This window comes from Narcine bancroftii, chromosome 1, assembly GCF_036971445.1.
Source record: "Narcine bancroftii isolate sNarBan1 chromosome 1, sNarBan1.hap1, whole genome shotgun sequence".
In the NCBI taxonomy this organism is placed as follows: Eukaryota; Metazoa; Chordata; class Chondrichthyes; order Torpediniformes; family Narcinidae; genus Narcine; species Narcine bancroftii.
The window spans coordinates 404,131,650-404,152,864 of record NC_091469.1 but is presented as its reverse complement, the minus strand read 5'-3'; the positions used below and the strand labels follow the sequence as shown (position 1 = coordinate 404,152,864).

The 21,215-nt window shown below is 41.8% G+C and overlaps 1 protein-coding gene across 16 annotated transcripts in view; it reads right to left on the bottom strand.

Moving 5' to 3' along the window:
- Positions 1 to 21,215, bottom strand: part of LOC138751496 (histone deacetylase 9-like) — an 851,890-nt gene that overhangs the window by 292,491 nt on the left and 538,184 nt on the right. For 15 of the 16 annotated variants that reach the window (XM_069913815.1, XM_069913825.1, XM_069913826.1 and 12 more), the window contains one exon: positions 14,937 to 15,068. The exons of the other annotated variant lie outside the window; for it this stretch is intronic. In XM_069913815.1, the coding sequence (XP_069769916.1) occupies positions 14,937 to 15,068 (132 nt within the window). The remainder of the gene's footprint in view (positions 1 to 14,936; positions 15,069 to 21,215) is intronic. 16 annotated transcript variants of the gene reach the window in all.

Below are 21,215 nucleotides of genomic sequence, written 5' to 3'. Positions count from 1 at the left end.
CTTAAAATAACTCACAAGGGCATTCTGTTTCCCAAGAATGAGCATCCATCGTGTGTGAGCCAGACAGTGTGTTGGCCACTTTCAGCCATCACAGCTCAACTACATCTCGTTCCCACAATGAGAAATTTTGGTGTTGTGTGTTCATTGTTCAGGAACTGGAAAGCTGACTAACATTTTTCTTTCCTGATCCCAAGAGTGCTCGAACCAACTGTAGTGCTGCCAACACCACTTCTGCTGTTACCAGCAAACTCACCCTAACCTAAAGTCCAAGACTGTCTGTATGACAGAGGAGTGAAACACAAAAGTCTGCAGATGCTTCTGCCATTTCTTTTATTCGGTTGATGTCTGCTTTTTCCATACCTTGAAGAAGGGCTCAGGCCCAAAACATCAGTAATATATCTTTACTTCTTATGGGCTGCAAGACCTGCTGAGTTCCACTAGCATTTCTATATGTCAGAGGATCTCATCCTGCAATGCATTTTATATCTTATTTTGAAAATTGGTGAAATGCAGAAAGAAGGCACCAATCCACCTTTTCATTCAGTGAATTATTTAAAAAAAATCTTCTGGGTGACTTGTTTATTCTATTTGCTAAAGTTGACAGATATGCCTTTTCCTGTTAACTGCCATTAGAGGGGGCCTGTGTAACAGAAACATTTCACTTGCCTCATCCAAACTATTCTTTCATAATATGTTTGTGATATACTGTAACTACTTTGCATTAACTCTGAATTGTTAATCACTAAAATAACGTCACTATCTTTAATCCTTCATGTAGAAACATGCTCATCAAGCACCAAAAACAAAGAACAGTAGATCTAAAATTTTAAAACTAAAAATATCATAACCATTACTCTCTTTGAACCCTGGGATTGAGATGGCAATCCTACATCCCACAAATCATGGCTTACTTGTTTACGGTTGTGGTGGTGTCATGGATAACTACTGTGGTGGTACACCACCAGCCTACTGCAGGGGGAAACCTCTGTACCTGCAGGAGTGTAAGGGGACAGGACAACACCTGGCCGGTGGCCAATCAGTCGGCCTGAATGGATCAAGCCCCACCCAGTCGGGTGTCAATCACCCTCCGGGATATAAGTCTGTGCCGGCCTCCCGAGGCCTCACACTGAGTTGCTGCAGCCACACTCAGCCTGGCTCGGTGGAGGTTTTTGTGGATTAAAGCCTGTTGTTCAGTCTTTACCTTATGTGCGTCTGATTCTATCTAACAGAGCACCACAATTACAAGATGAGTTAATAAGAGGCCTGGATGAATTGACTGCAGTCACAAATTCAAAACTGTCCATAGTAACTATGGAACTTGAATTGATTTTTTTTAATTGTAATGACAGCCACAAAAGTTTCAAGATTGTTATGAAAATCCATCTGTTCATTAAGGTCCTTCATAAGATGAAATCTGCCATTGTTACTTGGTCAGGCCTGCATGTGACTCCAGAGCGATCAATATTTGTGACTCAAAAATGCCACTCTGTTCAAGGGCAGTTAGGGAGACATAATGAATGCTGGCTTTCAGAGTGATGCCTAGGTCCCAAAAATCAAGTGAAAAAAAAAAATTATGGGTAGAGTGTACATTTGGGCTCCACAATTCAGACAAATGAATCTTAACTTTTTGATCAGTTTTTTTTAAAAACATGAGCAGCAGCTAGTGTTAAAGCACCATCAATGGTTTAATCTAGGATGAGGGGTGCATATAAATATTTGCCAGAGAAGCTAAAGTGCACAGTTATTTTAATTTTAATTATAGAAATTCCATTAACTTACATCTAAATGGATAATGTACATTTTTTTAGAGGTGGACCCATAATTTATAAATGTATATCCTTAGAAATTTATATTTCAAGGTCAATTTTCATCTTTAGTACTTGTAGACCACAGCATTTTACACTGGAAGCACCAATGTTGGCAATGCTCAAGTAAGAAATCTGGCCTGTGGTGATCCTTTTGTTTACTTTATATATTGCTTGTGTATCACTGCTCACTATCAGGCCCGCTGCAGGCATCAGTAGGAAAGAATTTATTGCTTTGAGTTGCTGCAGATAGCTGGCCCCAGGAAAGTTGGCACCTTGCTCAAAATCTAAAATGCAGCATTTACTTGTTTTATGTGTTTTATTTTTACATCATTATAATTATGAAGCATAGTTTCAAATATATATGCCATAGTCATAACTCACAATGGATTTATCTCCATCAGGAAGCTAACTGAAAGGATTGGTAACAGTACAATCAGTTCCCTCTGGCTCAAACTAAGCTGGTCGACAATGTTCAGTCTGTGTTCCACAAGTACCAATCAACCCTGGAATTCAGTCTAGCTTTATCCAAACACAGATTAAGAAGCAATACCAGAATGACTACTCTTGACACCAAAACCACTTTTAATGAAGTTTATCATCAAGGAATGCAAGTAAAACCGAAGACAAAGGGATTCAGGACAAAAACATACACATTTTTAAGAGGCATTAATGGGGTGGGTGAAATAATTATGTTTTTCTTGGCTTAGGTGCCTCGAACCAAAGATTAGAGTCTCAAAATAAAGGGATGGTCATTCAAGAGTGAGATGAGAAATAATTAATCTTCAGCTTCTTAGAGTTTTACAACATTGTAGAGCACAGTAAAATCCCTTTGGCCCACTATGTTGTACCAACTCATATAAACCTACATCATGATCAATCTAACTTTTCCCTCCATCACAGTCCTTTATCCCCTTTTGTTCTTACATACATGTGCTTGTCTTTTAAATCTTCCTATAGTATAAGCCTCAACTACTGCAGTGAACTGAGATTCACTGGTGTGTTATACTGACTGTTGGCTCTTCCCCCATCTACGCATATATAACCCTGGTTTCCCGTCTAAACCCTGAACCCCTCTGAAGACCACTCTAAGACCCTACTTTCAGTTATAAGCTGATAAAAGTGTACGTTCTCCCTCCAGTCATGAGAGCTTTTATTCACGCTACAATTTTATTAGCTTATTCCCTAAATGATGGAAGCGCTACTCAAGCCAGGGATGCTGCTGTTAAATCCTCTATTCCCCCGACATGGCTGAGGAGTACACATCCTGGCTAGACTCCTTCCAGGCCTACCTGAACGCAACCAGAGACATCTTCCACACTGATGAACTCAGGAGGTCCGCACTCATATTGAGGGTAGGAATGAAAGGGTATGCAGTCATCAGGAACTTCACTACATATGATACTGCTATCGAGGTACTGAAAGCACGGTACCTGAATTCACAAAACAAGGTCCTAGCGAGGCACAGACTCGCTCTACATCACCAATGGCCAGGAGAGACCATCGATGACTACCTGCTGGATCTGTGGATGCTTGCCAAGAAGTGTAGGTACGAAGTGGTTGCGTTCATGAAGAAGAACAAATTCAGGACACTCTAGTCGTGGGGGTCTGCTCGAGTTACTTGAGGCAGTGACTACTTGAGTTGGGTAAGAAGGACCAGCTGCTTCCAGTACCCCAGCCCTAACGGCTGCCCCTTACTGTGCTAGGAAGCGCTCCTGTGCTAGGGAGTACTTTTACTGTGGCAAAAGCCAGCAACCTCAATCACGTTGCCTGACTAAAGACTCAGTGTGTTCCAGCTGTGGCAGGGAAAGGCATTGGGTGAGGGTTTGCCACGCGAGGGGAAGCCCGCAGCCTGTACCGCTCCCAGATCCATCTCCAGCCGCAAGCTGTCTGCCCCAAATTCACCCAAACCAACTTGCTGTGCGACCTGCTGATGGAGAGTGGCAGTGAGGAAATTGAGTGAAAAGGCTTGGTGACCATCTTGTCACAACTCAAATTCAAACTTGGCGCCATTATCGTCAGAGGAGGAAGGTGGGTGGCCACCTTGCTGTACCACAGGGTCGACGTCATCTTACCCTAAGGCAACCTCAGGACGGTGTGGGCCACTCGAGTGAGGAGTATGAAGTATGGAGTCTCCGGTGTCCTAGATTCTAGGTTCTAGATCAGGACAAACTTCACCAGCTCAGCAACTCCACAGTGACTGTGAAGGTAAATGGAGATTCCACTAAATGCCTAATCGATACAGGCTCTACTGAAAGCTTAATGGAATCATAGACTGTGCAAGAGTACAACCTAAAGATGTATCCTTCCAATTATTGCATATTCCTTGTGTTTCAGTCACATTCTATGTGTATTCAACAATATTGTATAGTACATTTGTCATTTGAAGGGGGCAGAGGAGTTTTGAAAGATATGCCTGTATGTACTTGATGAATTGTGTGCTCTGGTGCTGTTGGGTCTGGACTACTTGTGCCACCTTAAAAGTGTGATCCTGGAGTATTCTGGACCCCTCCCCCTGTAACGGTTTGGAACAGATGGTCTCTAAAATCAGAACCCACATGCAGCCTCTCCACACTGAATATCAACCTCCCACCTCTCTTCCTGAATCTATCCTTTGACTGCAAGCCCATTGCTACCAAGAGCAGGAGGTACAGACCAAAATTTTATACAGTCTGAGACATAATGTCTGCTCAATGAAGGTATCATCGAACATAGCACCAGCCCTTAAAAGGTATATGGGATTCTTTTCCTACTATTGCAAATAGGTTCGGGACTATGCAACGAAGGCACACCCTCTGTTTGACACTAAATCTTTTCCTCTCTCTCCAATGGCCTTGAAGGCTTTCGAGAGAATTAAAGCTGATATTGCCAAAGCTACACTCTCGTCCATTGATGAGGATGTCCCATTCCAAGTGGAAACTGATGCCTCACACTGTGCCTTGGCAGGAACCCTTAATCAAAAGGGCAGACCTGTGGCATTCTTCTCCCACACGTTACACGGACCTGAACGTAAATATCCTGCCATTGAAAAAGAAGCCCAGGCTATTATTGAAGCTGTTCACTGCTGGAGACACTTTCTAGCCAGCACAAAATTTACTCTTGTCACTGATCAGAAATCTGTAGCCTACATGTTCACTACTAAACACAAAAGTAAAATCAAGAACGATAAGATGGCACGCTGGCGAATAGAACTCTCAACTTATAATTATGAGATCCAGTACAGACCGGGCAGGTTAAATGATCCCTCTGACGCATTGTCACGATCTGCTGCTGGTGCTCAGCTGGAGGGGCTAAAAGAGATCCATAGCAGACTGTGCCACCCAGGAGTCACAAGATTCTTCCACTACATAAGGGCTAACAACCTTCCTTATTCTCTGGAAGAAGTCAGAAAACTGACTAAAAGCTGTCCTGTTTGCGCAGAATGAAAACCGTAATACTTCAAAGCTCCAGAGGCCACTCTCATCAAGGCCACCCGACCTTTTGAAAGGATTAGCTTAGATTTTAAAGGGCCGTTACCTTCCAACAACAAAAATGTATATTTCCTTACTGTAATTGACAAATATTCCAGGTTTCCCTTTACGATACCCTGCCCTGATGTCTCTTCAGTGTCTGTCATTAAGTCACTTGACAGTATTTTCAGCATTTTTGGTTTTCCCAATTACATTCATACCGATAGAGGCTCAGCATTCATGAGTGCTGAACTGTGGTGAGCCCTGCTACGAAAGGGGATTACCACCAGCCGTACCACAAGCTACAACCCGCAGGGCAATGGGCAGGTTGAAAGGGCTAATGCTACAGTCTGGAAGACTGTTAATCTTGCTTTAAAAACACATGGTTACCCTGTTACCCGGTGGCAGGAGGTGCTGCCTGCGGCACTACATTCTATTTGGTCTTTATTGTGTACTGCAACAAATCAAACTCCTCATGAACGTACGTTTGCCTTTCCTAGGAAATCAGAAACTGTGATGGACTGGCCAGCCTGTTTATCTGAGCCTGGAACCATGCTGCTGAAGAGCCACGCTCGGTCGCGTAAAAAACAGACCCCCAAGTCTAACCAGTTCAGCTACTGCATATTAATCCCAACTATGCTCATGTTAAATTACTAGACGGGAGTACTGACACTGTACCCCTAAGAGATCTGGCCTCGCCTGGTAAAAGGGGAAAACAAGACCAGGCTAGTTATTGACTATAGCCAAACCATTAATCAGTACACATTCCTGGATGCATACCCCCTCCCTCAAATTTCAGACATGGTGAATGATATTGCGCAGTATCTGGTCTACTCGACCATCAACCTGAAAGCTGCTTACAACCAGCTGACAATCCATCCAAGGACCATCCATATACGCATTTGAGGCTAACGGTCATCTCTATCAATTCCGGAGGGTCCCTTTCGATATTACTAATGGGGTTTCTATCTTCCAGAGGCAGATGGACAGAATGGTGGATGAATATGAGTTGAAGGCTACCTTCCCCTTCCTTGATAAGGTCACCATCTGTGGCCATACCTTGGAAGACCATGATGGCAATACCCTGAGCTTTCTCCACACGGCTAAAGCCCTGAACCTCACTTATAACTCTGACAAGTGCATGTTCACGACTAAACGTCTGGCTATCCTTGGCTATGTGGTGGAGAATGGAATAATTGGCTCCGATCCCAATAGTGTGTTGTTCCCCCTCTTAGAGCTCCCCATTCCCAGGGCCACAAAGGCTTTGAGGAGATGCCAGGTTTTTCTCATATTACGCCCAGTGGATCCCTCTATACGGTGATAAGGTTCATCCGCTTTAAAAGCCACTATTTTTCCCCCTCTCGGCTGAAGCCCAAACAGCTTTTAACTACCTCCAAAATCACATTGCGAAAGCTGCCATGCACACGGTGGACAAGAATGTACCTTTCCAAGTGGAAAGCGACACTTTGGATATAGCCCTGGCTGCTGCCCTCAACCAGGCAGGAAGGCAGGTTGCATTCTTTTTTCAGACATTACAAGGCCATGAGCTCCAGAATCCATCTGTGGAAAAGGAGGCTTAAGCCATTGTAGAAGCCGTGAGGCTCCTCACTGACCAGCACTCATTCGCATTCATGTTTAGTAATGTCAAACGGAGCAAAATCAAAAATAACAAAATTGCTAGGCAGAGGATCGAACTCTCCATCTACAATTATGATATTGTCTATCAGCCAGGAGCCCTTAATGACCCTCCAGATGCCTGTACCTCTACAGTCACTGGCCAACTGTGGTCTCTGCATGAGCTCTGCCATCTAGTGGTTACACGCATAGCTCATTTTGTCAAGGCATGCAATCTGCCCAACTCCATGGAAAATATCAGGGAAATGACCAGGTCTTGCCAGATCTGCGCGGTGTGCAAGCAGCATTTCTTCCTCCCTGCAAATTCACAACTGATCAAGTCATCCAGGCCCTTCGTACGGCTCAGTGTCAATTTTAAGGGACCTCTCCCCTCCACGAACAGGAACACTTTCTTCCTCTCTGTCAATGATGAGTACTCCTCTTCCCGTTCGCCATTCCGTGTCCAGACATGTCCACTTTATCAGTCATAAAGGTCCTAGATTCCATTTTTGCCCTGTTCGGGTATCCCGACTATATACATAGTGACTGTGGCTCATCCTTTATGAGTGGTGAACTACATCAGTACCTGCTGGTGAGGAGCATCGCACTCAGCAGGACTACGAGCTACAACCCCCAGGGGAACAGGCAGGTTGAAAAGGAAAATGCCCCGGTCTGGAATACTTTCAAACTTGCCCTGAAGTCAAGAGGCCTTCCAGACTCATGCTGGCAAGAAATCCTTCTTTATGGCGCTACATTCAAACTGGTCGCTACTATGTAATGTGACCAATACTACTCCTCACGAGCTCCTATTAAATTTTGAAAGAAGGTCGGCATCAGGAACTACACTCCCAATCTGGCTCACCATTCCTGGTCCAGTCCTTCTCAGGAAGCACATGAGGAGAAGCAAGACCAACCCCCAGGTGGAAAGGGTGAAACTGCTCCATGCCAATCCCACATATGCCCATGTGGAGTATCCGGATGGCAGGGAGGACACCATCTCCATCAGGGACCTGGCACCTGCCAGAACAGAGGGTCCATTACCATAGAGCTCATTCCCACCACCCCCAGTCTTGGCCTCAGTGGATCCAGTTCGAGAGAAAAGTTCATGCTCCTCCACTGTAGAGCCGGAGACCCTGCCAGCCACTCCTTCCCCACAAGGGGAGCAGGAGAGTCATGAAGCCCAAGGGCCTCCTGTGCTTTGGCACTCCACCAGGTTCTCCAGACCCCCAGACCGCTTAAATTTGTAAATAACTGTACATTTTTTTGAAATATTTTTCTGAATCAATGTTCTCTGTCTTCATCCACAGACCCTACATTCTGTAGGAAGGGGTGAATGCCTAAATCCTGAGTCCCTCTGAAGACCACTGTAAGACCCTACCTTCATAATAAGCTAATAAAATTGTATGTTCTCCCTCCATTCATGAGAGCTTTTATTCACGCTACAACCACTATCCCCATGTGCATTCCAGGTACCCACCACTCTTGGTATAAAAACCTATATCTGACATCTCCCCTAAACTTCCCTCCATTTACCTTTTTTCTGGTATTGGCTATTGCAGCCCTGGGAAACTGGTAGTAGTGTCCATTTTATCTATATCCTTAATTTTAGAGTATGGAAACAGTCTCTTTTCCTACCAACCAAATTATCTACCTTAGTCATCTCACTTGATTGTTTTCAGCGCACTTCCCTCTAAACCTTTCCTTTCCAAGTATCTCTACCAAAATAAAAATTGTTATGGCTATTGGAAATCAATTACCCAAGCAACTGCAGATGCTCTTGAATACAGCAACCTTATCCCAAATATTTCTTTGGTGCTTTATCGAGGACCTTTCTGCCTTAAGGTCAACATTCCTCAGTGTCCTGACAATTGAAAATAGTTTGGTCCATTCACAAATACTTAAATTATGAAGTGTAATGTTTGCATTTATAGCATGGTTTCTTCAACATTTCAAGGGTTGGCTGCTAAATAGTAAGCCACAGTTGCTTCCTACAGCAAGCAGCCAGAGCGTGTTTTCCACTTCATTGCACCATGGCCGAGGGTTTATGATTTGCATGAATCGAGCTTGGTTCATGAGTTTGGGGGCCTGGTTAGTGTAGCAGTTAGTGCAAGGCTGTTACAGTGCCAGTGCCCGAGATTGGGGTTCGCATCCCACTCTGTCTGTAAGGAGTTTGTACATTTTTCTATTGTCTGCATGGATTACCTCTGGATGCACTGGTTTCCACCCTTCAAAATGTACCAGGATTGAAGGTCAATTGGGTGGTTTGGACTCAAGGGTCAGTTACCGTGCTGTATGTCTAAATTATTTTTTTAAAATAAAGTCCTGCAGTTTAAAGATCTGCCTTGATATTTCCACCATCAAGACCTTTCCCATCAACATCTTGAAGGTATCATAGTTAATTAGAAACTTAACATCCTCATTCATATAAATAGATTATAAGAGTGATCAAATTCTGGGTCTTTTGCAGTAGATGATTGATCAGGGTGTAAAGAAATATCCTACACTTTCTAGATGAGTGTAGGCCCATCAATAATGAAGAGCTCAACACTATCTGTGATAAAGTAGCTTATTTGAATGGCATCTACTATTCACTTCCATATTCACTCCCTCCACCACTGATGCAGTATGGCAGTAAAATGTTTCATTTTCAAGACCCTTTGCAGTAACTTACCAAACTCCCTGCAGATGCTGTGAGTGTAGTAAAAAACACACCAAAATGCTGGAGAAACTCTGCCAGTCTTTTCAACATCTACAGGAGATAAAGATAGATAGGAAGAAGGACTCAGGCCCGAAACATCAGCAATATATCTTTGTCTCCTATGGGTGCTGAAAAGACTGGCCGAGTTCCTCCAACATTTTAGTGTGTTTTTCCTCTGCCACAGGACTTGTCAAATCCACAGATTCTACCATCCAAAGAAGTATGGACAGCAGGTGCATGAGAACACCACCATGTTTCGTTCCATTATAAATCATCCTCTGCTTCATCAAGATTGATATAAGGCCATCTCCAGCAGAGGTTTAGGGTCTACTAATGACATGGACTTTTCCACTGTAATTTTTGAACCCATAATTCAAAATTTCCATTATTAATGAAAGACGTACTGTACCCGCTAAAAGAATATCATTAAACTATTCAATGATAGTGAATATCATTCACATCTGCTGCGAATTATGTACCAAATCATCACAGCAGATGATATAATAATTAAATCATTAGATTTGCTGGTCTGCTTAGTTTTCCAACTAAAATCTAACCAGGTCTCCAACATTTTTTTCGTGCTAAATATATGTACAAATTAATGTGTATTTATTCAGCATTTACCCAGCTTCGTTAATTGGGTGAATATGTTTTTAGAGATGCACATGATCAAATTTATGACATACCCACATTGCAATTATTCAATCAACACAAGCAGATGTCTCATATCTTTCTAGTCATATAATTTACAGTAGATGAAAGAAGAATCTGGTTTTCATTTACACAGATCTTAACTTTTTTTTTAGTATTTGAACAGTTGTGATAAACAATGCAAGTTAAACATTCCAAGATCCAATTTTATTTAATCTAAACTTCCATTTTAGAAGCAGGCCCATTTTAGAAATATGTTAACATACTCATTATTCTCAAGGTCATCCTCCTGTGAAAGTTGAGAGAAAATATGAGCTACAAGAAGATCAATCCCTCCACACTCTCTTGGATTGAGATTGAGATTTGTCCATGTCGTAGATCTGTATTTAGTGAGCCCACCTCACTGACAAAAGGCAAAGGAGGAAAAACCCAACACCCAACCCCAACCAACCAATTTTCCCCTGCAACCGCTGCAATCGTGTCTGCCTGTCCCGCATCGGACTTGTCAGCCACAAACGAGCCTGCAGCTGACGTGGACTTTTTACCCCCTCCATAAATCTTCGTCCGCGAAGCCAAGCCAAAGAAAAAAAAGATCTGTATTTAACATTGCAATTTTTTTTAAGGAAAGGCGCAATGCAGAGGCATTTTCTAGATAGTTCATGGGGTTCAGAAGGTTTGAGCAGATTGGGCCTATATTCATTGCAGATTAGAAAAAAATGAGAGTTGATCTAATTGAATCATAAAAGAATACGAAGGAGATTGACAGAGTGGATATTGAACAGATGTTTCCCCTGTTGGTTAATCAATGGGTTAGCATTGGGAAATCATTTCAAAGTAAAGGGGGCCACACATTTAAAATAGAGATGTAGCCAAATTTCTTCACTCAGAGGGTTGTGAATCTTTGGCACTTCCTTCCACAGGGAATCAGCATCATTAAATATATTCAAGGCTGAGGTTCGAATTACAAGTGAATTGAAGTCTCTGGAGAGTCTGTGGAAAGTGATGATGGGATTGATTAGTTATGATACAACTGAACAGTCTAACAGATTTGTGGCCTGATGGGCCTTCTATTCATCCAATATCTTATGTTTTCATAACAAGATAACCATTTTAGTTCTTCAGGAAGGGTATTCTGCATGAACCTTAATGATCTCCTATACAAGCTCAAGTTCAACGGAAACACAACCAAATCACATCTCCTAAAAACTATCACTAGCTTCATGAACTGATCCATGCAATACAGCTCCTACATGCTCGTAATAACATGTTTACAACTCCCACCATACATGCACCTTCACACAGAAGGTTAGGCTGCATTCAGGGGTAGAAATGGTTAGTCCACATTTTAGTTCAAGACTATCAAGAGAGCTGAGAGAATGACATTAAGAAGTGGAAGAAGCTCGGTTGGTAGGGGGGGCTTAAAATGTCATCGGGTATTGGACAGAAAGTGAGGGAGATCATGAAGCATGTAAAGGAATGAGTCACTGGAAGGGGAAAGGATAGATATATGGGAGTAATTTAAGAAGAGATGGAAACAGTGCAACTATATAGAGGTATTGCCTAAATCAATGTCCAAGATGTTTAAGGCTGTCCTGAAGAAATATGACACATTCCTTGTTTGCGTGTGGCCTCGCCCTAGCAAGAAATGAAGCTCAGGGAAAACATATCTGTGTGAGAATGGTGAAAGGAATTGAAATGGTTGGCTACTGGAAGTTCACGTTTAGACCCACAGACAGAACACACCAATGATGTTTTTATGCACATGCTTAGACCTACAATATAGGTCCAAGAGTCACTAAATGTCAATATGAGAAGCCACTTTCAGGTGCATTCTCTGCCAAGAATGTGCCTGCAGAAGCGGATTCAGACCTGTGGAATGGTCGTTCAGGAGGCAGTGCTGAAAACGCAGTGCTGGCCACCTGAAAGGGACAGCTACACGGGAGGTGCCTCGGAGCGAGCTCCAGCTCCTGTCCCTTCGGACTGTCAGGGTTGGGGTGGCCGGCGTGGGCTGTCAGCACTGGGGTGGCGCCAGCCATCCCAGCATCCCACGCCAGCCACCCCAGCGCTGACAGCCCGCATCGGCCGCCCCAGCATCCCACGCCTGCTGCCCCAGAGCTGACAGCCTGCACCTGCCGTCCCAGAGCAGACAGCCCGCGCTACTCACCCCAGCATCCTGCGCCTGCCGCCCCAGCGCTGACAGCCCATGCTGGGGGGCAGGGGCAGGGGTACCGGGGAGGGGGGCTGTCAGGCACTCGCCAGCTGATTGTCATCCCCTTAGAAAGCAGCTGCATTCAGGTGCCTAGGGGGACTTCGGTGCTCCGGCAATTATCCCTCCCGGAGGAGGGTTACAAAGTGCGCCTTTCAGGCGCCTCCTGCACTTTCAGGTGGCCTCCCGACAGCCGCATAGGGGTATAAAATGTGGTAAACCACTGCTTGTATATTTAACTGTCTTGGCACTCCCATTGGTTTGTAGCTCCTCCCACAGATTCCTGAATAAAGGTGACTGTTCCACAACCCCCTTCCCAGTTCAGGACAGTCAACCATCATGGATGTGTCTCCATTCTACTGCAAATAAAAGCCAATCAGTTTTACATAACTTCCAGTCTTTTGGTGTTATTGATGGTGCATCACAGGGTCATTGAGTCTCATTAGTCTTTGGGAAATTATTGGAAAATAAAAATTCTAAGGGACAGGATTTATTTATATTTAGAAAGGAAGGGATTGATCAGGGATATTCAGTATTTCTTGGACTAATTTGAATGAATTTTTTGAATAGGTAACTAATTTTATTGATGAAGGCGATATTGTCGACATGAATGTTAGCAATGCCTTGTACAAATGACATATGGTAAACAGGTTCAAGAGGTTAGAACCCATGGTGTCTGAGGCAAGCTGGAAAAATGAATCCAAAGTAGCTTGATAATAGAAATGATTGAGGGGAGTTACTTTTCCCATCTTGTTTGTAACTCAAATTCATTTCTGACAAGTTCAATAAATAATGCGATACAATGCCAATAAAATTCTATTGCTTCCATTTCTGCTAAAAATAAAATGGGTTAAAAGTGAAGGTGTAGCATGGATAATGTAGCAGTTAGCACAATGCTAACACAGCGCCAGCAACTTGAGTTCAAATCTATAGCCGTCTTTAAGGATTTTGTAGGACCTCCACACGTCCAGATGGGTTTTCTCCAAAAATGTATGGGGTTAGTAGGTTAATTTGTCATATGGATATATTTGAGTGGCAGAAGGACCTGTTACCATGCTGTTTGTCTAAATTTTTTGAAGGATTAGTGGTGGGGCTATCGATGTTTGTGATGCACATTAGTGACTTGGAAGTGAATGTAAGAATATTAAATTTGCAGTCGATTAAAAAATTCGAAGTGCTGTAGATAAAAAGGAGGATTGTCAGGCTGTAGCATGATTTTAATCAGCTGGAAAGTGATATATTTTGGAAGTTCAAATGGGGTCGCTCAAACATAATAAATGGGCAGTGCTGAAAAACAGAGGGACTTTGGGCACAGTGTGGTTCCACACTGAAAACATTTTCCACGTATGTCCTTAGACCTGTCACTTGCACTAACATCCAAAGGTAAATATTTCTCTTTTCACATCAAAGCTCTTCTAGTTCTAATGATCAATAATTTCTTGGGCCATCAACCTATGTTTCTCTTTGCATTTATGCTGCCTGGCTTGCTGGATATTTCCAGCTAATTTAGATATTTGCAAGAGAAATCACTGAACACCATCGGAACACAGTCTCGGAACACAGTTCAACTTGGAACACTTCTCCCTTATAAACAGCTTTCTTTTCTTGTGTGTCTATGTAAATTCCATGCTGCATTTTCTATCATTCCACCTGACTTCTTTAATTGTTAACAATCCTAACTCATCCTGACAAAATTAAAGTAATTTAAAAAGTTGCATTCGACTGCATTTATTTTAAATGGCCATTCTTACCCTTTTGTTTCCTCTCTCCATTTCAGTAACGCAGCGTTGAAATGAAACCCTAGCAACAACCCTTGTGTCTCTATGTCAGATACAATTCCCTAATTGTATCCTACTCCAAGTACTATTGACGAATTGAGTGTCTGCCCCAGATTCCATTCTGAAACTTTGTCTTGGGATTCTTAGGTCATATTAGTTTTTTTTTGTTAGCAGAAAAGCAAAAATATGAAAAAAAGCCTCAGAAAAGTTTGGTGGAATAACTGCAAATAAAGCTTAAAAATCCTGAAGGATGTGAACAAAATTGATACATCCAAGCACCTTAACTGCAGCCAAGAGTTATAACAAATAAAATTAATTTAATAAGAAGAAAAAAAGATGAGATGGAACTATTTTACATTTAATATAAGGGACTTCTGGATTTAGTTACTGGGGATGGGGATTTAAGCTATGAATATTTTTTAAAAGATAGTTTGAATATATATCAGAGGAAATTCAAGGATAAGATCACACAAAAAACTGCTGGTCATTTGGAATGAAATAACTCCTCTTGTTGCTATTTCTTCTTTTATGGTCCTTGAACTTACTGCCATGACCTGTCTGCTTCATTCTCATACCCAGCAATACCACTATTTCTCCTGAAAAGAACAATTTTAATTGGCTGCTTTAGTTTTGGTGTCACTGTACAAAACTGATATACAACCAAGATATTGGAATAAATATATCCATACAGAACATGCCAGCTTTTGTAAAGAGCATTATGTTCTTCCCAACTACCTGTTCTCTCAAGCGTTCTCTTCTTGAAGGTGCTGATAAGGGTGCCATCTTTTCTGCGCAATAATGGGCTACTCCTCCTTTCTGCCACTTTCTGTTTTAACCTGGAACGCACCTTCAAATTTGGTTCTGAGGCTGTGAAAACATGAGAATATCAGGTGTGGGCAAAGACTATTAAAATAACATTCATATAAGGTTTCAGGGAGAGTAATGAGAAGCCAGGAATAATTACCTTAGTTGAACACACTCAAATTTTTTTTTAAATGGAGAATCCTAGAAAAAAAAATCTAAATTAAGGACAGCAGGAATCTAATATTCTTTGAATTGATTAAGTTTTTTTCATGTGGGTGGTGTGGTTGGCTTAGCCATTAGCGCAACACTATTGCAGCATCAGCCCACTGGGTTCAAACCCAGTGCTGGCATGAGGACTTTATAGGTTCTTCCCATATCTTTGTGGGTTTCCTCTGGGTGCTCCGGTTTCTTCCCACCCTTCAAAAATGAACGGAAGTATGTACCAACCTTCAAGCACCTCCTTATCCTAATCCTGCGGTAATATAATTTTATTCTTACCCAACAACTCAACCATCAGTGCATGGGCTAGGGCCAATTTACTCTGGCTAATTGATCTAGCCAGCCACTTCTCTTTGAGATGTAGAAAGAAACCAAAGCACCCTCTCCACTCATAGAACATGATGGTGAAATCAATACATCCTAGAACTTTCAGTTATAATGTGTCAAAAGTATATGTCAAAATTTCCATGGATTTTCCAATTAAGTTGTGTAAAAAGGAGAAAGAATAAATTGTAAAGCTCTTAATATCTTGTTGATCTAGAGTCTGTTATTAAAACTATCCAAATTTTGATTCTGTTGATTTTACTCACACCTCTACAAAATAATATGTTCCCATTTAAATTGTTATCTGCTGAAGATACAAAATGATCTCTCTTTTTTTAACCAGCAACCAAAACATGAATATTTATTGTTTTTGCCAAAATGATAAAAGTGGGCAACAAAGGATGCATTACATGGAATTAACAATGGCTCAGTGTAAACATTTTCTCACTTGAGTTAAACAGTAAAGTCTGTAGTCGCTGTGATTGTAGTGCAATAGATAAAAGTGCTGGAGAAACTCAGCAAGTCACGCAGTGTCACACGACACTGTGTTACCTGCTGAGTTTCTCCAGCACTTTTATGTAATGCTCCTCACTTGAGTTGAAGGTGGGTTCAAATTTAATCTAGATACTCAACCAGCAAACCTGGTGTTTCAGTAAACTTTGAGGAAATGGTGCACTGAATTCCAGTCTTTTATAAGCATTTAACCAAGTCCAAACCTGCCTTGTGAACTTGGTAGAAAATATCCTTATGGTGTCAATTCAAAAAGAGCAAATGTGTTTTCCTTTTTCCATCTGAAATGATTAACTGATGTATACATTTCAAATATCATATTCATCATAAATATCTTGGCCATGTGCTAAAATTATTGTGAATAGCTATCATAATATATTAATAATTACTTACAATATAAATATAACAATAATATAATTAAATACTGAATGATTTTAAGCCATCCTTAAAAGGACATTGTATTAAAAAAAATTATCTCTACTTCAGAGTCTGACCAATTAACCTGAAAAAAAACATGCAAAAGCAAGTCTAAATGAGATCTGGCTTCGTGTTGAATAATGCATCGAACATCTTCAGATTTGCTGTGTGTGGGTGTGTGGAAAATATGCAGATTGGTTGCATCAAGGCCTGGTTTGGAAACTTAGTGCCCAGGAAAACAGAAGGGTACAGAAAGTGGGACATTAACTAAGGCAAGCCCATCATGACACTGACCTCCTGTCCACTAAAAATTATTCAGTGAGTGGCTACCTTAAGAAGACAGAAATATCATAAATGATCCCTTATCACTCTGGTCACAATCCAGAATCAGAATCAAAATTTATAGTCATAAACAAGTCACCAAATTTGTTGTTTTGCAGCAGTATCACATCGTACAAATATTTATATCAACCACCTTAGAAAAATAAATAATATTAGTGCACGAAAAGTCAAAGTGAAATAGTCAAAGTCAAACCGAATAAAAGCTCTCACGACTGGAAGGAGAACACACACTTTTATTAATTTATAACAAAGGGTAGGGTCTTACAATGGTCTTCAGTAGGGCTCTGGGACTAGGCGGGAAACCTGGGGGCAGAGCCTGGGGGAAGAGTCAGCCATCTACACAACCCATCACCCAGTGAATCTCAGTTCACTGCAGTAAGGCAGTATCTTTGGTTCAATGCTAGATTCAAGAACAGTTTTTGTTTCTTAAATCGAACAGTTATCCAGCTCTTGAACCTCCTTGTACGACTCTAACCTGAACCATAAACGACCCTGGGACTACTGTCTGCACAACAAAAGCTTTTTGAACAGACTGCAACTATGAATTTTAACCTATCTATCTTTATATATTTATTATTTATTTCTCTGTCTTGGCATATTGTAGAAATTGAATTTATACAATCATGGATGGTGGATCTGTTTGACAGCAGGAAGTAAGGATTTCAGTGGATTGTACTTATGGATATGCCAATAAACTGATTTCATTATCATTAACATCTATCCCTGATTTTGCAAACTGAATTGATATTTATTGTACAATGCAGTGTAGCATTTGCAGTTCTTAACAAAATTTTAAAAAAGTAAAAACTCTTTCATCTATGTGCTTTCCTGAGCACGGAGGGCATCCCAGCAAGAATTCACCAGAGAACAGGGCAGAGAAGTATGAGTGATTTTGTTTTCCCAACATGTTGATCCAGGATATCCAATACAATTTTGGATCTTTTTATTAACCCTCATAAACAAATTGCACATAAATATATATGAAATCATAGTCCATTATCAAGTTTAATGGAGGAGCACAGGCTCTATCAGTTCAATAATATGTTGACTATCCCATTGATGCAACATCAGTTTTAAATTTAACATCGTCTTTTGTGTTTCTGGGCAGTCAGGAAGGTATTTAAGTGAAGGACTGCTGGATCCAGAGAATATGTACAGTAGAGAATATGTACAGTATCTTTTTGATAAGATCTGACTTACCTGCTTCACCAAGATCGTAACATTTCAAACCTTTCCACTGGGACATTTTCAATATTTGCCCTCACCTTTTTGCTTTCCCATTTGGGTTCCAATCACCATTCTCCTCTGCCTAGCAGAATCTAATTATGTTTCACTATGATGTTTGTATCCTCCAGCCTATCTAATTCCAAACCTGGCACCCCCACCCTCACCCCCTCCCCACCACACAAACACTCAGTGATCCCACCCTCCTCTCCTGTCTCAGTCTGCTGAATAACTGCAGTGAGAAACCGAGCCAAAAGCTCAGAATTAGTTTTTCCATTAATATTGTCAAGATCAGATTGAAAATCATTCTTCTAAACTTAGTAACAAACACCCCTCTCCCTTTCTGCCTTCAAACTTATATTGGTCTCTGACTGAACATCACCTTCAATATAGTATTCATTAGTTATAGCCTCAAGTTGATTCAGATTCTATTTTTGATATATATGCCAGGGACCAACTTGTTTATGAAGGTTAATATATCCTCAAATGGCCTAAAAAGATGGAAAATTTTATTGGACATCCTGGATTAACAAGTTGGGAAAACAAAAATCACTCAAGTTTCTCTGCCCTGTTTTCTGGTGAACTTCTGCTGGGATGTCCTCCAGTTTGAGCGTTGTTATTCAAATACAGGACCTAAATCAATTGATATGCCCAGAGAGAGTGACAGCAAGGTAAGGGTTTAAATTAGAGTACTTACTGGGGCTCAAACCTCTTGGCTTGAGCAAGGAGTTGGAGGCATCAGAGTTAGGAGGCGTCTAGTGGAGGAGGGGTGAGGAGAGAGTGATTGGTAGAGGGCCAATAAAAGAGTAAGGGAAAGGAGCCCCCAGTGAGTGAGTGACACAGAGGAATGGGACTTAGAGGCTTTGGCTCATGAGGCTTCGGTTAGTAGAGGCTAAGGTTGAGCTTGTTCGCATTAAGGTAAGGCTGGTCAGTTGTTTACTTGTTTCCTTAAGATTCTTTTTCCTTTCCACTGCATTTGAGTAAAGGGGGAGAGAAAGGATGATTGTGAGAGCAGTTTTCTGTTCTCAGTGCCAGATGCGGGTGGCCCTGCAGTCTGCTAGCCTCCCGACGTCCATATCTGCACCAGGTGTGCTGAGCTGAAGCTTCTCATGTTATGGAACTCAAGCTGCAGCTCTATTACCTCAGTCTGGTCAAGGAAAGTGAGGACGTCAAAGACAGGAGTTACAGCAAGGTGGTCACACCAGGGCCACAGGAGGAGGACAAGTAGGTCACAGTTAGGAGAGGGAAGGGGAAGAGTAAGGTGCTAGAGAGGATCCCAGTGGCTGTAACCCTCAATAAGTACTCCTCTTTGAGTACTGTTGGGGGGGACAGCCTAGCTCGGGAAAGCAACAGTTGCTGTGCCTCTGGCACAGGGTCAGCTTCTGTGGCTCAGAAGGGTAGGGAAAGGAAGAGGAGGGCAGTAGTCATATAGAACTCAATAGTTAGGATGACAGATAGGGGATTCTGTGGATGCAGTAAAGAGAATCGAATAGCGGTTTGCCTCCCTGGTGCCAGGGTCCAGGCCATTGCTGCTCATGTCCAAGATATCCAAAAGTAGGAGGGAGATAAGCCAGAGGCCGTGGTACATGTAGGTACCAATAACATAGGAAGGAATAGTGAAGAGATCCTGAAAAGTGAGTACAGTGAGTTAGGTAGGGAGTTGAAAAGAAGGACCGGAAAGGGAGTAATCTCAGGATTACACCTGTGCCACGCAACAGTGAGACCAGGAATAGAATAAGGTGGAGGATAAATGCATGGTTGAAAAGGTGGATCCAGCAAGTTTCTGGATCACTGGGATCACTTTTGGGATAGGAGCGAACTGAACAGAAAGGGTGGGTTGCACTTGAATACCAGGGGTCCAGAATCCTGGCAGGGATATTTGCTAAGTTTACTCAGGAGACTTTAAACTAGAATGGTTGGGGAGAGGGAACCAAATGTACGAGAACAGCAAGAAGGTTAGATTGCAAACAGAGAAAGCTTGTAGACAGTTTTGACGGTAGAAAGGGAGGTGATAGAGAAGGGAGGTGCTCTGTATGAAGATGAAGGGAAGATGATAGAAAAAGAACATAATAGAGTTGTTTGTAAAGTTAGGAGAAAACAGAGAGTAAGTGGGAAATCTCTGAAATGCATATATTTTAATGCTAGGAGCATTGTAAAGAAGGTGGATGAGCTGAGGGTATGGATTGACACTTGGCAGTATGACATGGCAGCAATTAGTGAAACATGGTTGCAGGAGGGATGTGATTGGCAGCTAACCATTCCTGGATTTTGTTGCTTTAGGTGTGATGGAATAGGAGGGGCAAGAGGGGGTAGAGTGCATTGCTTGTCAGAGAAAATATTACAGTGGTGATTAGGCAGGATAGATTAGAGGGCTCGTCCAGGGAGGATATTTGGGTGGAATTGAGGAATGTGAAAGGGGTAGTTATACTTATAGAGGTGTATTATAGACCACGTAATAGGGAACGAGAACTAGAGGAGAAAAGTTGTAGGGAGATAGCAGATATTTGTTATAAGCACAGGGTTGTGATTGTGGGAGATTTTAATTTTCCAAATATAGATTTGGAAACACAATATGTGAAAGGGCTGGATGGATTGGAGTTTGTAAAATGAGTGTAGGATAGTGTTCTTTACAGCAATACTTTGAGGTACCAACTAGAGAAGGAGCAATGTTGGATCTACAGTTGGGGAATGAGATAGGGCAGGTGATGGAGATATGTATTGGGCAGCACTTCAGGTTCAGTGATCATAGTGCCATTAGCTTCAATGTAATTATGGAATGGGATAGATCAGGGCCAAGGGTTGAGGTTTTCGATTGGGGGAAAAATCTGGATTTGAGGAGATGCGAAAGGATTTACAAGGAGTGGAGTGGATCAATTTGTTTAATGGGCAGGATGTAGTAGAGAAATCGAGGTCTTTTAATTGTGAGATTTTGAGGGTACAAAATCTTTATATTTCTGTTAGGTTAAAAGGCAGGGTCAAAAGTTTGAGAGAGCCATGGTTTTCAATGGATATTGTAAAATTGGTTCAATAAAAGAGGGAGACCTACAATAAATATAAGAAACAAGGAAAAAAAGATGTTCGGAGAATACATTGAATGTAAAAGAATCTTAAGAAAGTAATTGGAAGCTAAAAGAAGGTACGAGGGGCTATAGCAAGCAGAGAGAAAATAAGTCC